Below are 22,051 nucleotides of genomic sequence, written 5' to 3'. Positions count from 1 at the left end.
TATTCATTTTTTAATTTACCCTTAAAACTTGTGCTTTTTGCCAATAGGTAGAGTGGAGTTGAATGGAGGAAGTATATATATATATATATATATATATATATATATATATATATATATATATATATATATATATATATAAAGTAAAGTTTAATGAGTCCACCATATATTTTGAGTCCTAAGTCCTCACTACATCCCTTGGATATCCCACTAAGGATGGTTGAGATTGAAAAAAAAAAGTATACTTAACACTAATGAGTTTCCTATACACTAATTAATCCACTTTATCTCTCTAGCTTTAATTATACATTCACTAATGGATTAATTATACACAAAAAAAAAAATTTGAGCATAATTTTTTTTTTGACCTGAAACTTTTATACAAATGTTACTACACTTTCTTTGTTTTAAAAGTGTAATTTCAACGGAAAAAAGTGTAATTTATTTGCGGAAAAAATTGCGGTTTGACGGATTTTATTTTGAAATTTCAACGGAAAAAATTTTGAAGTTTATGAAAATTTTGTTAACATTTTTTTCTGTTTCGTTTTTTTTTCATTTTTTTTTTTTCGAGACAAGTTTTCGACATTTTAGGATTTTACGAGTGAGTGTAATTCTAACAAAGAAAAAGTGTAATTTTAAGGAATGTTATAATTTTTTGTAATTTTATCACAACTTATTGTAATTTTAGCATTTTTCGAGTGTTATTTTAACGACAAAAAGTGTTATTTTAGTCAAGGAAAGTGTAATCTCAGTCCAATGAGAGTGTTATTTTAGTCCAGGAAAGTATTTTTTTAGTCCAGGCAAATGTAATTTCAGTCCAATGAGAGTGTAATTTTAGTCCAGAAAAGTATAATTTTAGTCCAGAAAAGTATAATTTCAGTCCACTAAGAATGTAATTTTAGTCCATTGAGAGTGTAACATTAGTCCAATGAGAATATGAGAATATGACCAAGTCCATTGAGAGTGTAACATTAGTCCAATAGAAAAAGTGTAATTTTAACAGAAAAAAGTGTAATTCTAACAGAAAAAAGTGTAATTCTAACAACAAAAAGTGTAATTCTAACAAAAAGTATAATTCTAACAAAAAAAAGTGTAATTCTAACAGAAAAAGGTGTAATTCTAACAAAAAGTGTAATTCTAACAGTAAAAAGTGTAATTCTAATAGAAAAAAGTGTAATTTTAACAGAAAAAAGTGTAATTTTAATGAAGAAAAGTGTAATTTTAACAGAAAAAAATGCAATTCTAACAGAAAAAAGTGTAATTCTAACAACAAAAAGTGTAATTTTAGCCGAAAAAAGTGTAATTCTAACAGAAAAAAAGTGTAATTCTAACAGAAAAAAGTGTAATTCTAACAACAACAAAAGTGTAATTCTAACAGAAAAAAGTGTAATTCCAACAACAAAAAGTGTAATTTTAGCCGAAACAAGTGTTATTCTAGCAGAAAAAAGTATAATTTTAATAGAAAAAAGTGTAATTTTAACAGAAAAAAGTGTAATTCTAAGAGAAAAAAGTGTAATTTTAATTGAAATAAGTATAATTTTAATAGAAACAAGCATAAAATGGAGTAAAAATATCACATGAAAACATTGGAGGCGGGAATTTCAAAATTTGAATTTTTAAATCATTGGAAGCATAATTTTTAGCACACAATAGGTAAATTTATACAAAATAAATTAAAAAAACGAAATAAAAATATAAATGCGAGATTTTTAGCACACAATGTGTAATTTTTAGCACACAAGACGAATTTAAACAATATGAGATTTTAAAAAATATAAATTAAGACGATATTTAACATATGAAATTTGAAAAAAACTTAACTTTTCAAAGATAGATCTAACTTTATGACATAAAACAAAAACAAAAAAACAAAACAACAAATCTAAAACTTAAAACAAAAACTTAAAAAAATAAAATAAAAACAAAAACAAAAAAGGGAAAGACAAATACAAACAATACGGAGTACAAAACACAACAAAATGACCACCATCATTTTACATAACCACCATCAAAACATTAAAAAAAAATGAAAAAAAGAGAAATGAAGGACGAAAGGAGGCAGGCGGAGGGACAAAAATGGGTGATGGAGGACGGTAGGCGGCAGGCGGCAGGAGAGAGTGTCGGTGGTGGAGGCAGGCGTGAGGGTGGCGGTAGTTGTGGTCGTGGGGGAGGTGGCTGTGAGTGGGCAGGCGTGCAAGGAGGACGGAGAAGGTGACGGTGGCAGTGGTGGGTGTGTCGTGGGTGGTGGGGGTGGCGGCAGATGGTGGTGGTGTCGGGAATGGTGGTGTCGGGAGGGGGTGGGTAGGTGAGGAAAAGAGGGGGAATTTTTTTTGAATTTTTAGGTTTTGATTTTATTGGGTTTTTGATTTTATTGGGTTTTTGATGGAGAAGGTGAATGAATTGTGTGAGATGAGAGATAAATGGGTGTGATAATAAATTATATATAGTGAAATTAGTGATAATTAGGATGGATTAGTTAAGGTAGTGAGAGAGTGGGCTTAATTAGACATTAATCCCTTGTTTTTTGTCTTCAATCTCAGCCTTCCATAGTGCTCATCCAAGGGCTCTAAGGAGGACTTATGGACTCACACTTAGGAGGGGGACTCATTTGATCTCAACACTATATATATATATATATATATATATATATATATATATATATATATATATATATATATATATATATATATATATATCTAGCGATTTGGCCATTTGGGAAGGTAAATGGGATTCAGGGATTCAGAGACTAGTCTGAATGACTTGTTTTAATTTTTGGCTTGCATCGTTTATGAATTGTGAAACTTTCTTTTATTATGTGAATTGTCCAGGTGAGAAGTTTCGGATTTTCTGCTGTGATGGTTTTTTTATCTCCGTTTTGTTCTCCTGCTTTCTCTGATGCTGGTTTAAAGGGAGCTATAAAGACAGTTTTGATATAGTCACATATGTTGTGCTCAGTTTCACTCTTATTTCTTCCTCCAAACGAATTATGAACTTACAATGAAAGATGAGTAGAGTCTATCAGTCTACTAGTCTAGACATGGCCCCGGCTCCAGAAGGCGAAGCTCAGTTTAGGTAACCAGTGTTGTGTTCTTCAAAACATACGAAATAGTCAAACCTTCCTGCCAAAGTACAAGAACAGGAGAATCAGCCCACTGGTTTATCAAAATCATGTCAACCAACTAATTCCCACAAAGTGCATATGTAAGCCCGATTGCTATTTGTCGTCGACAAATTACTAATTATTGTCGACAAGTTAATAAACTTTCTCCTAGATACTAACATCTCACTAAAATCAAAGTCTGCTTTGAAACGTAAAATTTTCTGTTAACAATGAATCGACTTCATCATAAACTCTCAACAACAAAACATTGACAATGTGGGTGATTTAGTTTTGCCCAATTTTTCATAAATTAGAATTTAGATTTAACGAATTAGAACGAATTAGATTATGAATCAAATCATAATCACGCCCAAACCTAGGCCAGACGTGACTGTTCCACGTTCGAACCTAGGCTCGAAAGTGGGCTCTCCATGTCTGGGCCTGAGGCCACCGGGCATAGACTACGTCTGGGTTTTGACGTGACTATTCCATGTCCAACTTTTTTTTAAAAGGAAAATTACTGTATTTGTTTTCCCGCTGTAACATAGTAAGAAAAAAAACGTATCATTATCAGTTTATCACAGCCATTAACGATAAATAATGAAAAACTAGTTTAGACCCCTGTGTAGTAAATGCACGGTATATAGAGTATTTTTTATTTTTAATAAATTACTTATATTAGTGGTATCTCATTAATTGTTCATATTTCTTGTCACTGTATTTGCTTTGAAAAAAAATAGTTGTAATTGATAATTAATTAAGAGAATTGAGTTATGTGCTGAAATGTATTTTAAACAAAATATTTTTTCTATATCACAAAGCTAATAATTTCAATTTTTAATTTCTCTTAATTTTTTTTTGTCACGAAAGTAATAAAAGTGATTTACAGTTTTGTTTTATAGTATGGATTAAGTTATTCTCAAATAATAGTATAACAGTATAAATATATTTAGCAATTTATAGTTTTATATAAAATTTAATTTATTTTAATTAAAATATTATAGTTTAGATTTAGTGAAAATAATATAATTTGATGAAAAGATTAATTTTAATGAAAAAAAGTAAGTTAGTGGAATAAAATATAACTAGTATTGGTGCCCGGCTTCGCCCGGGCTACCTCTACTTCCTATTAATTTTTTGAGACAAATTCACTACTCTCGCTAGTAATATTTTACTCTTATTAATGAAACAATGGTAATAACATTTCACTACTTGCCCGTAATCATTGTTACTTTCACTACTCCCTTAGTAATTATTATTTATTGTCACTCATCGCCGCATTAATATTGATAATTTCACTACTCCCGCCGTAATTATTGTTACTTTCACTATTGCCGCATTAATATTGATTATTTCACTACTCCCGTTGTTGTTTCTACCACTTTCACTAATCTCGCTGATAATATTGTTACTTTTACTATTCAAATGAGTGATTACTATCATATAATTATATCCAATGTTACTACAATTCTTTCCTTTACTGACGAAATTACTTTTACTACTTAGGCATGTAATTTTAAGAGGATTATATATTTATATAAATATATTACATATATGCATTAAATCAAATCGAAAGAATTATGCAATATTATATATTATGGAATCTAACTTGAATTATTTATAACCTACTTATATTATATTTTTGTATGTTAAATAATTAACATCTCTATACATCTAATAAACTATAAAGTTTAGTAAAATTGCATAGATTTTAAATTTAATATATAATTTTATGATGATAATAATTAATACCATAAGTGTGCATGTTTATATTAATTAATTATTTTATTTTAAGGAAATTGACCATCTTCTAGTCTCTATAAATATTTAGGTAAATTACCAAGCACCATTTTAATTAATTATTTTATTTTAAGGAAATTGACCATCTTAATTAATTATTTTATTTTAAGGAAATTGACCATGTTTTAGTCTCTTACAATTGTTTAGGAAAATTACCAAGCTTCTATATAATTTAATTTTAACCCAAACTATATAATATTTGTATTGAGATCCCTTAATCGGGTCCATCACACGGTGCTAGTGATTTAAAACTATATAGTATAATTAATTTGTATAACTTTATTTAATTACATTGAAGTCCCTTGGTTTCTGGATTTAATATATAGTATTGATTGATTATTAGTTCCTTATTTAGCAAATACAATTAATTGTTATTAGCTTCCTTATTTATAAAGATGATTTTTGGAGGAAAAAATGGTGAGATTACTAAATAGGGGATTAGGATTTCGATAATTTTAATTACGATTTTGACCCTAAATTAGCGATCCATTTATTTAGTTGAGGTTAGATTTACGGGTGACATAGGCATCGAAGCGGCGAAGCCCACTCACACCCCGTACTAAACTAGTCCTACAATACAAATACCAGCACCAAACATTTCCTTGCGTTCACAAATCACCACACAAAACCACAAAACAACAACAATGGCGAGCACTCAAGGCAAAGTCATCACTTGCAAAGGTAATACTTGTACTTAAATCCTTAACTTTCTAAAACATTTCAATATCAAAATTGATGTTAATTTTTGATATATCGATTGATTGATTGATGGTGTGTGATCTGCTTAAACCCAATTAAATTGAAATGAAAAGCTGCGGTGGCCTGGGAACCCAACAAACCATTGGTGATTGAAGATGTCGAAGTGGGCCCTCCACAAGCTGGTGAAGTTAGAATCAAGATCCTCTTCACTGCCCTTTGTCACACTGATGCCTACACTTGGAGTGGCAAGGTCTCCCCCTTTTCCCCTTTCCTTTTAAACTTTTCCTATTCTCGCTTGCTTTTATTCCGTTAAAGTTACGGAGCATTCTATTTCAAGGATTAGATCTTAGGAGCAATGCATTGTCAATTCTGGTATGGTCTATAATGAGTGTATAGTGTATACTCGTAATTGAGAAAAGAGCAAAATTGAGGAAAATACTATATCATCTGATGGCACCGCGTGAGATGTTTACATTTATGTCCATTTTTAATCATATGCAGCTCACATTTTCTTACGAATTGGCCAAGAGCAAATGTATTTTAATAACCTTCTCCACAAATTTTCAAAAGAGACCGTTTCCAATGGTGTTATCAGTCACACGGCTTCTATTATCCATTACACTACAAATCACTCAACCTTTTCATTTTATTAGCTTTTCTTAAATCCACCCAAAATAGAAAGTAAGACAATATAATTGGGATGGAGGGAGTATTTGCTAATTACTCCCTCCATTTCCTATTTTCTTCCCATTTGCCTTTTGGAGGTCAAAGTTACAAAGTAAGTATATTGGAGAATAAAATTTTTTAAATACATAAAATTAAAATATTTACATTTGTTATCAAACCATCTTTCACAAAATATTATTTTCGACCAAAAAAAGTAATGTTTACTTGTCGGAAATTACGGTCAAAGTGCTGTCTTGGAGATTGTGAAAAAGGAAATGGGAAGAAAAGAAAAAAAAATGGAGGGAGTAATACGGAGTACATAAAACTTGTAAAATATGTTTCGCAATTTTTGTATGTGAGTCTGTCACTAATCTGTCAAAACTTGTTTATGTTCCTGCAGGACCCTGAAGGTCTCTTCCCATGCATCCTTGGTCATGAAGCTGCTGGGTATGCAAGTCAAGTGAACCTGTGCATTTCACTTGGTGACTGCTTTCCGTTTGTAATGAATTCTGACTCTCTGTGATGCAGGATCGTGGAGAGTGTTGGTGAAGGTGTCACAGATGTACAACCTGGAGACCATGTTATTCCATGCTACCAAGCCGAGTGCAAAGAATGCAAGTTTTGCAAGTCGGGTAAAACAAACCTTTGTGGAAAGGTCCGGGCAGCTACTGGAGTTGGAGTTATGATGAGTGACCGCAAGAGTCGTTTCTCTGTCAATGGGAAACCTATTTATCACTTCATGGGAACTTCAACATTTAGTCAGTACACTGTGGTACATGATGTTAGCGTAGCTAAAATTGATCCAACAGCTCCATTGGATAAAGTTTGTCTTCTGGGTTGCGGTGTACCTACTGGTAAGGGATACTGTAAATTGCAAGTGACGTCTATCGTAATTTGCTTCCTTAAGTCTGGTTTAAAGGGTCTACATTTTGTGATTGTGTAATGCTTCTGCTGATCTATAATTGAGATGACTACCTAATGTTCGAGTTCGACTGATGGATATTGTGCACGTGATTTTTTTTTTATAAGCGTGCCTGATTTTTTAGTACGCTGTATAGGCTATTCTTGACAACAGCCATGCAATTGGGTTCACTTCCATTCCCTGTTTTATTTGGTTCCAGATAGCTGGGAGTTTAAGCATTTTATTGAAGTTTTTCCTCTGCTTGCTAAAGTCACAGAAAGTTTACTTTATAATTTGCATATGTTTGATTGTTGCCTTTTTCTTGTTCGTGGTTGGTTTCTGTGGAAAAAGACAAGTGCAATGGAAAATCTGCTGTTTTTCAGTGAAGAGTAAAAAAGATTAGTAGGAAGATGGGCACTAGTTTAGGAGCTCACAATTTTGTCATTTTCTTTCCCTTGTGTAACGAAGTTATTATACGGAGTAAGAGGCTAAATGTTTTCAGCTTAAGGCTTTGTTTGAAAACAAGAATTTCGAGTGAGAGGGAGGGGAGGGGAGGGATTTGGAAGTAAATATTTTCTTTGTTTGGGTAGCAAAATAGGGGTGGAGGGATTTGGAGGGGAGGGAACATGGACCTCCATTTCTCTCCTATAAGGCAAATTATTTCCCCTCTTACAAAGGAAAGATTTGGATTTTGGAGGGGAAACCTCTCCCTCTCTTCCCCCCTCCTCTTCCTTCCCCTCCATTTTCGTATCCAAAGAAAGGGTTAAGCTTAGCGAGTTTAAAATTTTCTTAGCATTATCCATTTCTATATCTTGCATGCTAAGTATTAAATTTTTGTTGTTAAAAACTTAAAATTACCAGAATTCATTAATTCTGGAATGATTTTTTTTTTTTTTTTTTTTTTTTTGGTGGTGAACCATGTTAAAATTACTGTTTAACCTGTTTCTTACGTTGGTGGTGGAATTTATGGAAAGACATTATATGGACTCTTGTTGAAGCTTACCTTCTTGGCTTCTACTCACTCTAATCCAACAGGTTGTTTTCACTTTCCAAAATCCCCCTCACATATTTTGAAAAATGTAGACAACCTATTGACATGGAGAAGCTTTTTGTTTGTTGCACACCACGTCGTTTTAATTTGTTCTTATTTCGTCATTACAATGCACAAAGTCTTCTCTCTTTGCTATTAAGAATTTCACTCTGAATATAATGCAACATTACTTAAGAGCCACCCCACCATTCACTTTTTTTAAAGAAATAGTCGAAAGAGACATCTTGTTTAACATCAACTTTTATCTCTGTAGGTCTTGGAGCTGTCTGGAACACTGCAAAAGTGGAGCCTGGGTCCAATGTTGCTGTTTTTGGTCTTGGAACTGTAGGCCTAGCTGTAAGTTATTCCAAAGTCCCAGGAGTAATGGTTAATTTCTTAGTATGTAATTTTTCTCTTTCAAAGTAATGCTTGATTGGGTAATTTACAAACAGGTTGCAGAAGGTGCTAAAGCTGCTGGCGCTTCAAGGATTATTGGTGTAGATATTGATCCTAAGAAGTTTGACGTTGGTAATCTCATCAAGCCCTTCCCTCCTTGTGAAATAATAACTGTGACTTATGCCCTTAACAGCCTGCCCTCACTAATATGGCCGCATATCAATTATATGACTTATTGATTCCCGTCGAAACGTTTCCATATTTCCAATGGAGCCAAAGACTCATTACTCTTTGGTTATGGATTATAATGGAATAAATCAAAATGGCTCACTAAAGTGGCTGCTCTTCTTTCTTTTGTGAAGTGGCGGTCCTTCGATGCAGTTCTCGACGCAATTTTCATCTTGGGTCATTCGGAAACAGCCTCTTTGTGTTGCTAACACAAGGGTAAGGTTGCGTACATCCGACTCCCCCTTACCTCGCAATTTGCGGGAGCCATTGAGGCACTGTGTTGTTGTTGTTGTTGTTGGTCGTCGTCGTCGTCGTAGTGCGTGCATTTATATTTTTGCTGCATAACAAACAAGTAGTCATCAGTTTTATGCAAATTTTAGGTTCCTCATCCTTGATTTTTAGACATTGCCCAAATGCCTTAAATATGCCTTCTTATGGTTGCGTAGAGAGGTCAGTTGTACATAGCCTTGCGTTTGTAGTGAAAACTCATGGAGTCCCTATAGAGACATGAAAATATCCAAGAGTTGCAACGACGGGCAAGAACTTCACAATATGAGTTCATAAAATGTAGTCACCCATTTTACTATATTCAGTTATGTCCCAAAACCAAAGACTAGCTAGTCTCCGGCTATATTGGGATGGGAAAGACTTGTGCTTGATGTTTTACAGTGGAACTGCTTCACTAATTCATATTTCGTGGTCGTCATATTTTTTTCTGCAGCTAAGAACTTTGGGGTTAATGAATTTGTGAATCCAAAAGATCATGACAAGCCTATACAACAAGTTATTGTGGATCTCACAGATGGTGGCGTTGACTATAGCTTTGAATGCATAGGCAATGTTTCTGTGATGAGGGCAGCATTGGAGTGTTGCCACAAAGTGAGTTTCGGGATAATTTTACAGCTTAACTATGGGAATTTTACTTTAGCTTGACTAAAATTTGCTGACTATTAAATTGTGCAGGGATGGGGAACATCTGTTATAGTGGGTGTCGCAGCCTCTGGCCAGGAGATATCTACTCGCCCTTTCCAGCTTGTTACCGGCCGTGTTTGGAAGGGAACAGCTTTTGGTGGTTTCAAGAGCCGATCTCAAGTACCTTGGCTAGTGGAGAAGTACATGAAGAAGGCAAGTTCCTTGTGCATTTTTTTAAGGGAAAGAATGACAATTTTTACTACGGGTCATTTGAAAACAATTTCTGTGTTGTCTACACAAGGGTAAGGAACTAAGGATACCATACATGGGCCCCACTTGTCTCCGCATAAACAGGAGCCTTTGAGGCACCGTTAGCCTTTTGAGCGGCGTTCTCATATTAATATGTGAGTCCAGCCCAATAAATTAGTACCCATTAACAACAAGAACAACAACATTACCCTATTGTCTCACGACTCACGAGCCTCAAGAGCTCCCCTAAATCGTGGGGTAAGTGGGGTTGGACGTATGCGGTCTTACTCATGTGCTAAAATTGAGAATGTATCTAATGGCCGCTGTGTGTTTAGTGAGACATTTTGCTTTCCTTACGACCCAGTAACCCACTAAAAACCAAAATCAAGGAATAACTAGTTAACTACCACACTGTATGGGTCAATCTTTTGACAATTTTATGCTGAGAGTCTGAGACCATCTTCATATTAATATTCAAACTTGTCACAAAAGTAATGTTGAAGCATTACTTTGGTAGGAGTGTAGGACCTATATGAACGCAAACTAAATGGCTATCCTTGGACATTCATGTTCAATTATTTGGAAATGGTGAGATAGTCACTGGCACTCCTAGATGGAAAAGGTAAACAATTGATTGGGATGGAGTTAGAAAAATGTGTTGGGTCTTTGGGTAATGGTTAATAGCAACGACTAATAGATTAGAGATTGAGCTAGCTCCTGTTTTTCCGATTGTATTATGCAGGAAATCAAGGTTGATGAGTACATTACCCACAATTTGTCTCTTACTGACATCAACAAGGCTTTTGATTTGATGCATGAAGGTGGTTGCCTCCGCTGCGTTCTAGCAGTGCATGAATGAACTAGTTACATTGGACTCTCGGCGTTATGATGAAGAATAAAGCTAGAGTTATATATATCTGTGATTTTCATTATTGTTCTATTCTTCGGTCATATGCTGTCGTTTATGTTTGTCTTTGGATCTTATGAAGCTTAATTTCCTTTTTGAAAAGATACAGTTTCATGAGCATGATTCAGCGCTATTGAATGGTGGCATTACCTCTTAGTACCATCTTGTTATCCGCATATTTAAAAACCGTCTATAAGCAATAAATGATGTTAGTATTTCAAGAACTTTGTTTTCATGGTAATAGCATCTCCATAGCGGCACTTGGTGTAGTATATGTAGAGATGGCAATCTGGGCCGGGCTAAGGCGGGCGGCACGGGCACGGCACGAATCCGGCACGGGCACGACACGGCACGGATGAATAATACTGATGGCACGGGCACGGCACGAACGGGTTTGAGGCGGGCCGCGGCTGCATTTTTTTGAAATTCCCGTGCCTAGGCACGACACGGCCCAAGCACGGAGGGTCCGGCACGAACCAGGCACGGCGGGCCTGGCACGGCACGGCCCGAGATTTGGCCCGTTTCTTAATTATTTAATTAAATTCCATTTTTTAATATCGTTTTTAAATTATTTAATTAAATCTAGTACATTAAAAATACAAGCAATCAACTAATCAAGACATCAAGTACATTAATATTTAATAAAATATATATTTAAATCGTTAATATTCATTATTTATATAAATAAAAGTGTATTTAGAAAAAAAATACTAAGGTTATTGGGCCGGCCCACGTGCTAGGCACGATTAGCCCATGGGCCAGGCACGGCCCGAGCACGAAATTGAGCGTGCCAGGAGCGGGCCGCGGCGGGGATTTGGGTGAGTGGGCCAGGCACGGCACGGCACGGCCAGCCCAATATCCGTGCCTGGGCCGGGCCATTTTTTGATGAAGGCACGATGGGCCGGCACGCGGGCCGGCCCAATGCCAACTCTAAGTATATGCCATATGGGATGTGAGGAAGGTTCTTATTATAGATGGTCTAATAAAAGGTGTATGATTTTACTAGACTTTCATCAACGATACACTGTTTTACCAAACATCCCTACTCTACTGAACTTTCCTAAACGATACTAAGTATTCCCTCCCATTCTACTACAAGTTTACATATTCTTTCCTAAACCAAAGTATGTCGCAGTACTTCAATCCATATGAAGATGAACAAATCAGATCGTTCGCCCGAAACAGCAATTGGTGAATTCGTAGTTGTCAACTCTTCTTTATCCCGGAGTTTTGTAGCCAGTTCTTGTTGTCCAAACCTCACAGACATAGAGCAACTTCGACCTATTTGAAATTTTGAATAACTACTGTCGCGTGCCTATGCGGGGATTGCCCATTTGCCGCTCTTGAACTTGCTGTAGAAGCTGGATCGTTTTGACACGACGTAGAAAACTGCACATACAGCTAACCAATTAGCAGTGGGATTTAGAGGCACAGTTTACAGCAATTTGAAGCACTACTATACCATTGCATTGATACACCATCAAGATTATATTTAGAAAATTTCCAATTTTGTGGTCCGAGGTTTGTGTTATTTTTCATTGTGCTGACCTAAATTGTAAGTTTTTACCAAGTCACTAGTGTTTTCAGATATCACAAAGCAGGTTTTGATAAATTTATACGACGCTTCAATACCTTGCTGTGTATTAAATAATTTTTGCATTTCAAAAAATTCTTAATTCTTGACAACTTAGAACTTAGAACTTAGAAGTGTGTCCAAACTCCAAAACATAGGTCAATGAGGCGGAGAACAACACAAATGTCCTTTAAATGAAATATCATATCCTAAGGCATCAGAGTATAGAGGGATTTTTTTTTTTTGCCTTTGATTTTACCGAAGTGCTTAATCTTCTTAAAGAGGTCATGATAAGAGGCATATATACACACCTGGTATCTCAGGAATGACAAGATTTGGCTCCTTCAAAACATCATGAAGCGTCCTTTTCTCGTTTACTTTAACCCATCTGGAAGGATCTCTGCCTGGAAAAGGATGACAAGATTGAAGATGGTCTAAACGTCCTTCAAAACAACATATTAAGGAAACAACTATAACCTCGGTGAAGGAATGAAGGTAAATATAAGACTGAATGTATTCCTTAGGGCTCACTTGGGATGGAGGTAACCGGAGAAATAGAGCTTGAAACAAGAAGTAGGAGCATATTGGTTGTTAGTGATGGTTGTGGAGTGTAGAAAGAGGTGATGGAGGAATCATTGCCCCATATGCGAGTAACAGATTACCTTGGGGAGAAGTGGATCACTAGCTACACGTACATGAAAAGCACTAACTAAATTTATATGGTAATCATTCGAGTATTCATGTGGTGGTAAACAATGTTTTTCAACAAATATACACACATTTGATCTAATTTTGAAAGTCAATACCTGTTACATATTTTCTATTTTCGGGTATATAGGTTGTCTTTACCAAACGGGTCAAACGGGCCAACCTGCTACGATTCGGGTTTTGACCCACTGTTTACTGTCTTTTAGATTCAGGTGTCTTTCTTGTTTGGGTGGAAAAAACGGGGTATTTCGGGTTGAGCTATAAGTTGGTTTTGGTTTTTTCGGTTGAGTCAGTTTTTGACACAGGTTTACTGACCGCCACCCATTCAGTGGTGCCTCCACTATTAAATTCGACAATCCAAGTTCAGACTCATAACAAAACAACTGCCTACTCAGATCCCCGTCTCTGCGACCCGTGCCTACACAACTATCCTCAGCAAACCATGGCTGGAGGCACCTTCGAGTCTTCGACCAGCCTTGATTTATCTCTAACAAGTCTGATTCCGGAGACACATAAGAAGCCTGCCTTATACAAAGGTCTGAATATTTGATTTTTGAATTACACAGGCATATTTGGATTTCAATTAGATGAAGTAAAATTGAGGCAAGAGAAGAGTAGATGGCACTGAGGATATTAGGATATTACGTAAAATAGTTGAGTGATAAGCTCAAATGGAAGAGATTGATGAAGGGATGACATAATTGAATTTCACCGTGGACATGATATGATGGTGAGGTTTGACGCTGCGATGAGACTTGAAAGAGCCCAAAAGGAGCTGAAATTTTGAAATGGGTAACCGTCTGGTGGTGAAGGGAAAGGATCAAAGAAGGTAAACATTTACTTTTGTTCATTATCTTGGCTAATGTGTTAAAAGCAAACGTAAATTATTGACCTGGTGAAAACAGGGAATATCCTGGTAAACTGGTACATATCAACTCAAATTTTGAGAAGCAGAACCCCATCATAGAACGAGAATACGAGTGCAAGAAAAATTACACGCAAGTACTTAGAATCACGTTTTTGCAAAGAACAATTACAACTTTTCTTTCAAATAACCCTCCATCCCGATGAATTCTTTCCGTTTGTTTTTTCTTTCAAGTTTTAGTTTTTAAGAACCTACTTGCACATGGGATTTATAGGGGTTTTTTTTGGTATGTAATAAAGGGAAAACATGTTACAAAAAAGAAACGTAAAGAATTGACTCATACACCCATAAATGGAAAATGTAAAGAGACTCAGAGAGAGGGAGTACCTTAAAATCTATGCTTGTATTAATTTCGATACCAATTCATCTAAATTAACAACTTTATGTGATATTTTCAATTTAGGGATTTTGCCCAAGTTTTAGAGTGTAAATGATCTTACTTTCCTCTTTACAAAGTATAGGAAAAACCCATACAATGGCCGAAAATCACATATAAAATGATACCAAAATGGCTGAAAACACAGCTTATTAGTTAATTATTTGAAAGAAAAATTATATTGGGTAGTTATTTGCACAAAATTGATTTTAATAGGTGATTTTATGCAACTTTTCCGTATAAATGAAATAATTTAGTGTTTTATTAAAACGAAATGGAGAGTTGTCTAAAAACACAAGCCTTAAAATTGTCAAAAACATACTATATGCTTCATATACCCGTCCCCACCACTACTTCCATCATATTTGGCTCATTTTAGAATTTTTGGATTGGTAAGTCGACAATTAGGATTACATACTCATATCCTCGAGTGTCATGTCATACACGGGTATGGCACCAAAACTGAAAGGTCGGAACCTTTCAAGGCTAAAATAGTCCACTAACATCGAAATCTCAATCCCAAGATGATTAGGGGCAAAATAGTCCAACCATGTCAATTTTTGACAGAAAACAACTAAGGTCGCAAAACAGATACAGTTGATGCAAGACATAATGTACAAACTATCAGAAAGGTCGGACACTCTAATAGATTTTGCAGAGAGCATTGATTAAGTCACACAATACCTGCAGGGTTCCAACGATCCAAAGAAGTATTATCTTCATCAATGCTTTTTGCAGCAGCGGTGCCCTCTAATAGATTTTGCAAAATCTCTGTTTTCGACAAGCATACTAATGACCCTACCTACAGATATAAGGATATAGGCATTACTGCAGATATAAATATCATCAGGAAAAATAAATAAACCACAAAACCATAAGTGGACCATTAAGCATGGGCAAGTAATGATACACCTATATCATCGTAAATCAAAACTTTTCTTGGTGGTATAAAAGTCCCATATTCTTAACTGTCATGCCATAGACCCAACCATGACACTAAATCTTGGCCGGAGCACCTTATGCTATCTAGGCCACAATAACTGCAGGCTGCGACGACAGCTTCTGAGAAGTCTCAAACCAACATTTAATAATGGGCCAACGTTTCAGCACAGTTCAAATATATTGCAATCTTATTCATAGGTCAAGTCATTGAGGTTAAAACTTTGAACTCTAGACGTCTGATACCTATATGAAGTAAGACTCACATAACACAGTTATATTTGATTTGAATGTAGTTGTGGGGAAGGGATCAACATATATGGATAGCCTTAGAAAAACTTAATAGACATATACCAATTTATTCTTAAATTTAAAAAGATCTTCAAATTTATAGGTTGGACAAGCCTTAGTAAATGCCAAGTTACCTAAAGACTACCCTACTCTACCATTGTTTCATTTTCTTGGCTCCAAAGTGTTCAAACAGAATGCAACTGATGTATACTTTGACGTACTACTAGCGATGTGACAAAACAAGCCTACGCTTATCTACAACCACAACAAACAGGGTACATCAAGATTTAGCTTTTCTCACACAACGAGATCTCCTTCACGAGGCAGGGACATCAAATGTCAAAAAAGGAAAAACGTATATTACCTCAAAGTATAGTTCAATGTTTTCACGCGTGTATGCATTATCCTTATCCCATGAAAGTGGTGGAGAATCTTCTGAAAACATGTTTGCAGGTTAAGGAGACCACATGATATTGAAGGAGTAAAAAAGACAACCAAATAAACTCATCACAAGAATCATGAAGCATCCACAACTACAAGGAAACCTCAATTATTAGATACAAAGCCAGGACATGGCACTCAAACAAATTTGATTATTCTTGAGCTGTCGCGGATTATGGGCTACAGAAGTGACTACACTCATTGCAAAAGTTCTAATATATAGTATTTACAGATACTCCTAGAAATCTGGACACCAACAAATCTGCATTTCAATGTTGAATAATTCATAGCGAAACATCCATGCAAAAATAACAACAGAATATCATCCATATACCATCATACACCACCACACGCTATATTAATACCAGGCCATGAAAATACTAATAGCACCACGATGAATGCAGCAAAGGATATCATATCAAGGTGGGATGAAAACATGTCTGTCTCACAGAAATCCTCGATAAGGTCACTCGACATAACCTCCGCATACAAAAGCAGGACAGGCCAGTGTAAAATATTGTTCTTGTCCAGATATGGTTTCTTAATCCCAGTAAGTTCTCTATACATTGCCTTGCCAACTTTCACTCCCCTACTGTCAATTGCAGAAAGAAGCGCCTGCAAAATCAAAAAATATCATGAATATCAAATTTGAAAATTATTATCTTCTCTGAGCAAAAGTAGTAACTAACCTTAGAGGCTATCAAAGCCTCGGACGCTTCAGCCTTGTGCTTTTCACGTTCAGCTATCTTCGCATTAGCTTGATTCGCCAACTTCTTAAGATCTTCATTATTAGGAGACACCTCAAGTCCTTGTTCACAATACGATATAGCCTCTCTTGGCAAATCTAATATCAATGATGCTTTAGCAGCACGATAAAATGCCTATCATTCAAAAGACCAAGAAGACCAAGCACAATGTTGATTAGAATTGGCATAATAATAACCAACCCAACACATTTCGTATACTCCCTCCAACCCATTTATATTGTTTCTGCTCGACTTTTATGGTCAATTGATGTTGGGTTTTACCAAATTTGAAGATAGCGAACCTTTGCATTTGTCGGACTGAGCTTTATGGCCTGATCAGCATCCTCAAGGGCACGCCTATTGTTACCCAATAGAAGATTAACATGAGCTCTATTCGAAAATAGGACTGATGTCTCTTCTTCACCCAAAGCATCCTGCTTTATAGCTCTAGTATAGCAATCTACAGCATCAGCGTAATGCTTCTTTCCCTTCTTAACATACTCGTTGCCTTTCTCCTAGAGAAACAGCAAAACATCTGAATACATAAACTAAGCATAGAAATGCGGAATTTTTGTCATACCAACAAATGAAACTGCACGCACAGCTGTAACAACTCGAGCAAGTAGAATTGTAGGTAACTTTTACGGGATAATGAAGGAAAACGACTACCCTTCAACTCCCTTTCATATTCCCTTCACCAACATCATTACGCGGTTATAATTAGGTACAACACAAGTTTGCCAATTGAGCATACTGCAGTATACAAAGGGTTCCATTAAACAGAATTACTCTTTTAAGGTATACTGCAGAATGAATACAGCCATAAGGGGGAAGGGGGTTTTGATGCTGACGGGATTCGAACCCAGGTCATGAGTACTACCTCTACTTTACCAACTAAGCTAGTTCACGTCCGCTCGTTATTAAGTATTAAAAGCAATGAATCATAAGCCGATAAACTATAAAGAAAATTTCAACATGAACATAATCGTAATTGATGCAGAAGATGAAAAGTGAAATAAAGAAAACCTTGAGTTCAATAGCAGAGGACTGCTTAAGGGCAGAAATGGCGTCCAAATCAGCTCTCTCTTTCTCTGTTTGAGGCTCCGACCCTGGTTCCAACCACAGCGCCATTTCTCTGCTTTCTGCCCAATTCAACCAGACAGTCTAGGCCTTACTCGGCTTAATATTCAAGTTTTTTTAGACGGCGTTTGTTTGGTACATTGTTATTCTCATGGGTTTAAAATCAGAAACTAGTTTTGGAGTCCGTGAAGATCACGGGATCGTTAACAATTGACCGTGTTTAAGTGTTTAATTTGTGAATATCTTATATGGAGTAGTTCCTCTCTCTCTCAATCATTTGTTTAATTTTAATTAAAAAATCACTCACAAATATTTTTTTTTAAAAAAAAAGGTAAATAAATGAACACGACTCAGGGAGCGATATTTTAAAACAAAAGTTTAATACACTCCAAATTTTTAATTCGGGATGATACGCAAACCAAAATGTGAATAGCTTGGTTGTTTTGAAGCGAGGATACAATCCGTCAAATTGAATTTTCGGGTACTTCTGGTCTTATGGACAATCTTGACGCCATAGAAGTATTGGAACATGAATTTGCGCTCCATTGTCGTCCCCTGTTTTCAAAGGATTTATGAGTACAAGTTGCTACCAATAAAACAAAACATTAAAAGAAGTCACCCTTCCATATATGATTGCATTGAAATTTATTTTCTACTCCATATGCAGTTAAAAACCTCCTAACTTCGAAATATATCGCGTGATTACTTTTCATTCATTATCCTTTCTTTCTCTACAAAAATATAACCTTCTTATTACTTCACTAATAGTAAGTACACATATAGATATAGAATTTAAATAAATACTCCCGTCAAAATCCTAAAACTCGTACAATATGGATAATTATGCTAGTCTCGTAAAAATATTTCTTATTGGGTATGCAAAATAATTACGCGAAGTTCAAAGCACATCCATGTTAGGATCGCATTAATATATACATACCTCCTACAATAACATCATTAATTAAATTATCAAGTTAATTAATTGAATTGACACCTCCAATTAAGACTATTAAATATAAATACATGAACAAAAAGAAAAGGAAAAAGCAGACACACAATTCCAATAAAATACTCTAAATTACAGAGAGATAAAAAAACTGACTTTTGTAAGGACGGGTAATGTTGGTTTGGACAACCCGGTATCAAATAAGACAATATGAATTGGTATTTTGATGAGATTTTATAGAAAGAAAATCAATAACTCTCAATTTTCTCGTTTGAGTTATTGCAAATGATTCTTCAATTGCCTGTTTAATTAATGGTTCTTCAATTGCGTCTTTAATTAGTGATTTTTCAATTGTCTCTTTATTATTTGACCATTGCTTTGATCGGCTTAAAGATTATAGAATATGAATGGTTTTTTTTCACCAACAAACATTGCAACTTGCTTGAATGGAGATATTATTTTTATTGTCGTTTTGGTGCATTTTAAAGTACTTGGCCCTATGTTTATCTTGCAAAGAAAGATCGTGAATTTTTATGTGAGCAACTTTAACAACTATTCCGAATAATTCCAAGGAAAGGTTACATATATTTAAAATATCACATTTTGTGTTATAATAATATACTCCGTAGTATATAAAAGATTAGATTTGAGACAAAAGTAAGAGAGTAAAGTAAGGATCAAAACTTTATAAGTGAACTCTAATAATCATTAGTAGTAGTATAAGATGAGCAAAATTAATTACACATTTATCGGAATCACGCAATAAATAGAGATTTATGCATATACGATTCTAAACATAGCTTCTTCATATTCGATCATTCAACATTACACATTTCTCGGAATCACGCAATAAATAGAGATTTATGCATATACGATTCTAAACATAGCTTCTTCATATTCGATCATTCAACAAAAATTATAATCAAAACAATACTATTATACTTCATACGAAATATTAGCCTTTCCTAATTCGTGAGAAAATAAAATATAAACAAATCATTCAAAAAAATATTTATCCAAAAAATATTGTGAGTTACAGAATAATATATTTGACGGAAAACAAAAAAATGATTTAAAGGCTTGAAAGCATTGGAATTGGAACAATGAATTGGAGAATAAGAATCGGTTTCTAACTAATTACTATTTATGCATATTATAACACTGTGATAAGATCAAATTGACATATGTGCATCGTACTTTAACAATTTGGCTAAGCAATTTGATTTGTAACATGTTTGACAAAATAAAAATAAAACATAAGTGTTAAAAAGGAGACTAAAGTGTAGGAAAAAGTGAAGGACAATAATGTAACAACATGTCAACAATTTATTAAAGATTTTTGTTACCATTCGATATTTCAAATACACCATTGTAGAAAAAAGAAAAACCGACAAAAATAAAAGAGTCATCTAAACCAAGAAAAAAAATCTGTAAAGAAGATCCATAGCCATTATTTCGAACCTCGTGCATTGTTATTGATATGTGAGTATGTCATCCTCCTATAATATTAGTACAAACACAAAAAAAAAAAATAACTAATAAAATTCTAATTAATTCAAAACATAATAAAAATAAAAAGTAAAACAATTAATTTAGTTCTCTATGTATAGTTTACCTACCAATTTTTTGAATAAAGTTGAAAATTCATTCCCCTGCAATATTAATATAAACACAAAAAAATAACTAATAAGATTCTAATTAATTCAAAACATAAAAAAAAAATAAAAAGCGAAATAATTACTTTAGTTCTTTAACTATACCTTACCTACCAATTTTTTGAATAAAGTTGAAAATTCATTCTCCTGCAATATTAATACAAACACAAAAAATAATAACAAATTAATCTAAAACATAAGAAAAATAAAAAATGATACAATTAGTTTAGTTTTCTATGTATACTTTAGGTGCTATTTTTTTGAATAAAATTGAAAATTAGGGTGAATATAATAGTTATATATATGAAAAATTCTATTACAAATTCTCTCAAAATTTTATGAATGAAAGAAAAATAAAAAATATGGTACATAACTACGGAGTATATATAGTAATGATGAAAGGAAAGTTAAAAGGTAATTTCATTAAATAAAGAAAATAATGGTTAAATAAATAAGGTAAATAAATAACAAAAATTATGAGAGGTGATCAATTATTTACAATTTTTTTTTCTTTCTTTTTTGTGTTTATACCTTATATTTTTTTAAATTTTTTTACCTTATATTTTTTAATTTTCTTAAATTGGTAATCCATATCACTTTTTTTTTTACCATGTCTCATTAAAATTTGCCATGACATAATTAAACTTGACATGTCACATTTTTTAGGTTAGCCTTTTAATAAAATTTTATAGATAGAAACTATTATAGGTATTATAGGTTTTATAGCCATTATACAACCATAAATTCCAATATTTTAATTTTATTTTTAATTTATTTTGTGGTATTATTTAATTAGATAATTGATTGCCGAGAAACTCAAGAGGTGAATTAAATAGGAAAAAATGTTAATGAAAATTACGGGGGTTAACTGTTAAGTAATATAAAGAGTTTTAATCAATTTATTAACATATTATATTATAAAAATTAATTAAATAGGAAAAACTTTTAAGTACTTTGGTGGGTGTTAAGTATTATGAAGAGTTTTAATCAATTTATTACCATGTTTAATTAAAAAAAAAAGAATTAAATAGGAAAAAATGTTAATAAAAATGGTGGGTGTTAAAGTAATATGAAGAGTTTTAATTAATTTATTAACATGTTTTATCACAAGAATTTTAATTTTAATTATAAATTATAAATTTTATTAACATGTTTTATCAGAAAAATTTCAATTAAAACGTCACTATTAATTATAAATTATGAAATTTTGATGTAAATTTCTAAGGGTTATATAAATTTTGGAAAACAATATATTTAATATACAAAAATCATTTAAGGATATAGATAATATCTTTTAATATTATAGATAAGTGAATTAAATTAATTTATAGATAAATGAATTAAATTAATGCCATGTAATAATAAATTAATGCCGGTTGACGAAACGAGCGGAAAAAGGGGGATTTTCGTTGTCGGTAAGAACAGTGATGATAAGAGACGTGGTAATTGAGTATGAATGTGTGTGTGGCATTTAGGTTATGCGGTA

At 33.9% G+C, this 22,051-nt stretch overlaps 2 protein-coding genes across 2 annotated transcripts; one reads left to right on the top strand and one right to left on the bottom strand.

The window, feature by feature from the left end:
- The first annotated feature begins 5,423 nt into the window (after nucleotides 1-5,423).
- LOC141604199 (alcohol dehydrogenase class-3) lies at nucleotides 5,424-11,005 on the top strand. Its single transcript, XM_074422952.1, has 9 exons — nucleotides 5,424-5,578; nucleotides 5,710-5,846; nucleotides 6,663-6,709; nucleotides 6,791-7,116; nucleotides 8,468-8,550; nucleotides 8,646-8,721; nucleotides 9,539-9,696; nucleotides 9,781-9,942; nucleotides 10,721-11,005. Exons 1-9 carry the CDS (start codon nucleotides 5,542-5,544, stop codon nucleotides 10,835-10,837), a joined length of 1,143 nt encoding a protein of 380 aa, XP_074279053.1. The 5' UTR covers nucleotides 5,424-5,541; the 3' UTR covers nucleotides 10,838-11,005.
- An 851-nt stretch (nucleotides 11,006-11,856) lies between these two features.
- LOC141604183 (uncharacterized) lies at nucleotides 11,857-18,101 on the bottom strand. The gene is made up of 8 exons (XM_074422951.1): nucleotides 17,911-18,101; nucleotides 17,187-17,399; nucleotides 16,828-17,019; nucleotides 16,553-16,753; nucleotides 16,062-16,142; nucleotides 15,152-15,269; nucleotides 12,770-12,862; nucleotides 11,857-12,274 (listed from the first exon to the last, which is right to left on the bottom strand). Exons 1-8 carry the CDS (start codon nucleotides 18,013-18,015, stop codon nucleotides 12,201-12,203), a joined length of 1,077 nt encoding a protein of 358 aa, XP_074279052.1. The 5' UTR covers nucleotides 18,016-18,101; the 3' UTR covers nucleotides 11,857-12,200.
- Nucleotides 18,102-22,051: the final 3,950 nt, after the last annotated feature.

Source organism: Silene latifolia, chromosome 1 (assembly GCF_048544455.1).
Source record: "Silene latifolia isolate original U9 population chromosome 1, ASM4854445v1, whole genome shotgun sequence".
NCBI classification, from domain to species: Eukaryota; Viridiplantae; Streptophyta; class Magnoliopsida; order Caryophyllales; family Caryophyllaceae; genus Silene; species Silene latifolia.
Note: the sequence above shows the minus strand (reverse complement) of the source record. Positions and strands in the feature narration are given on the sequence as shown.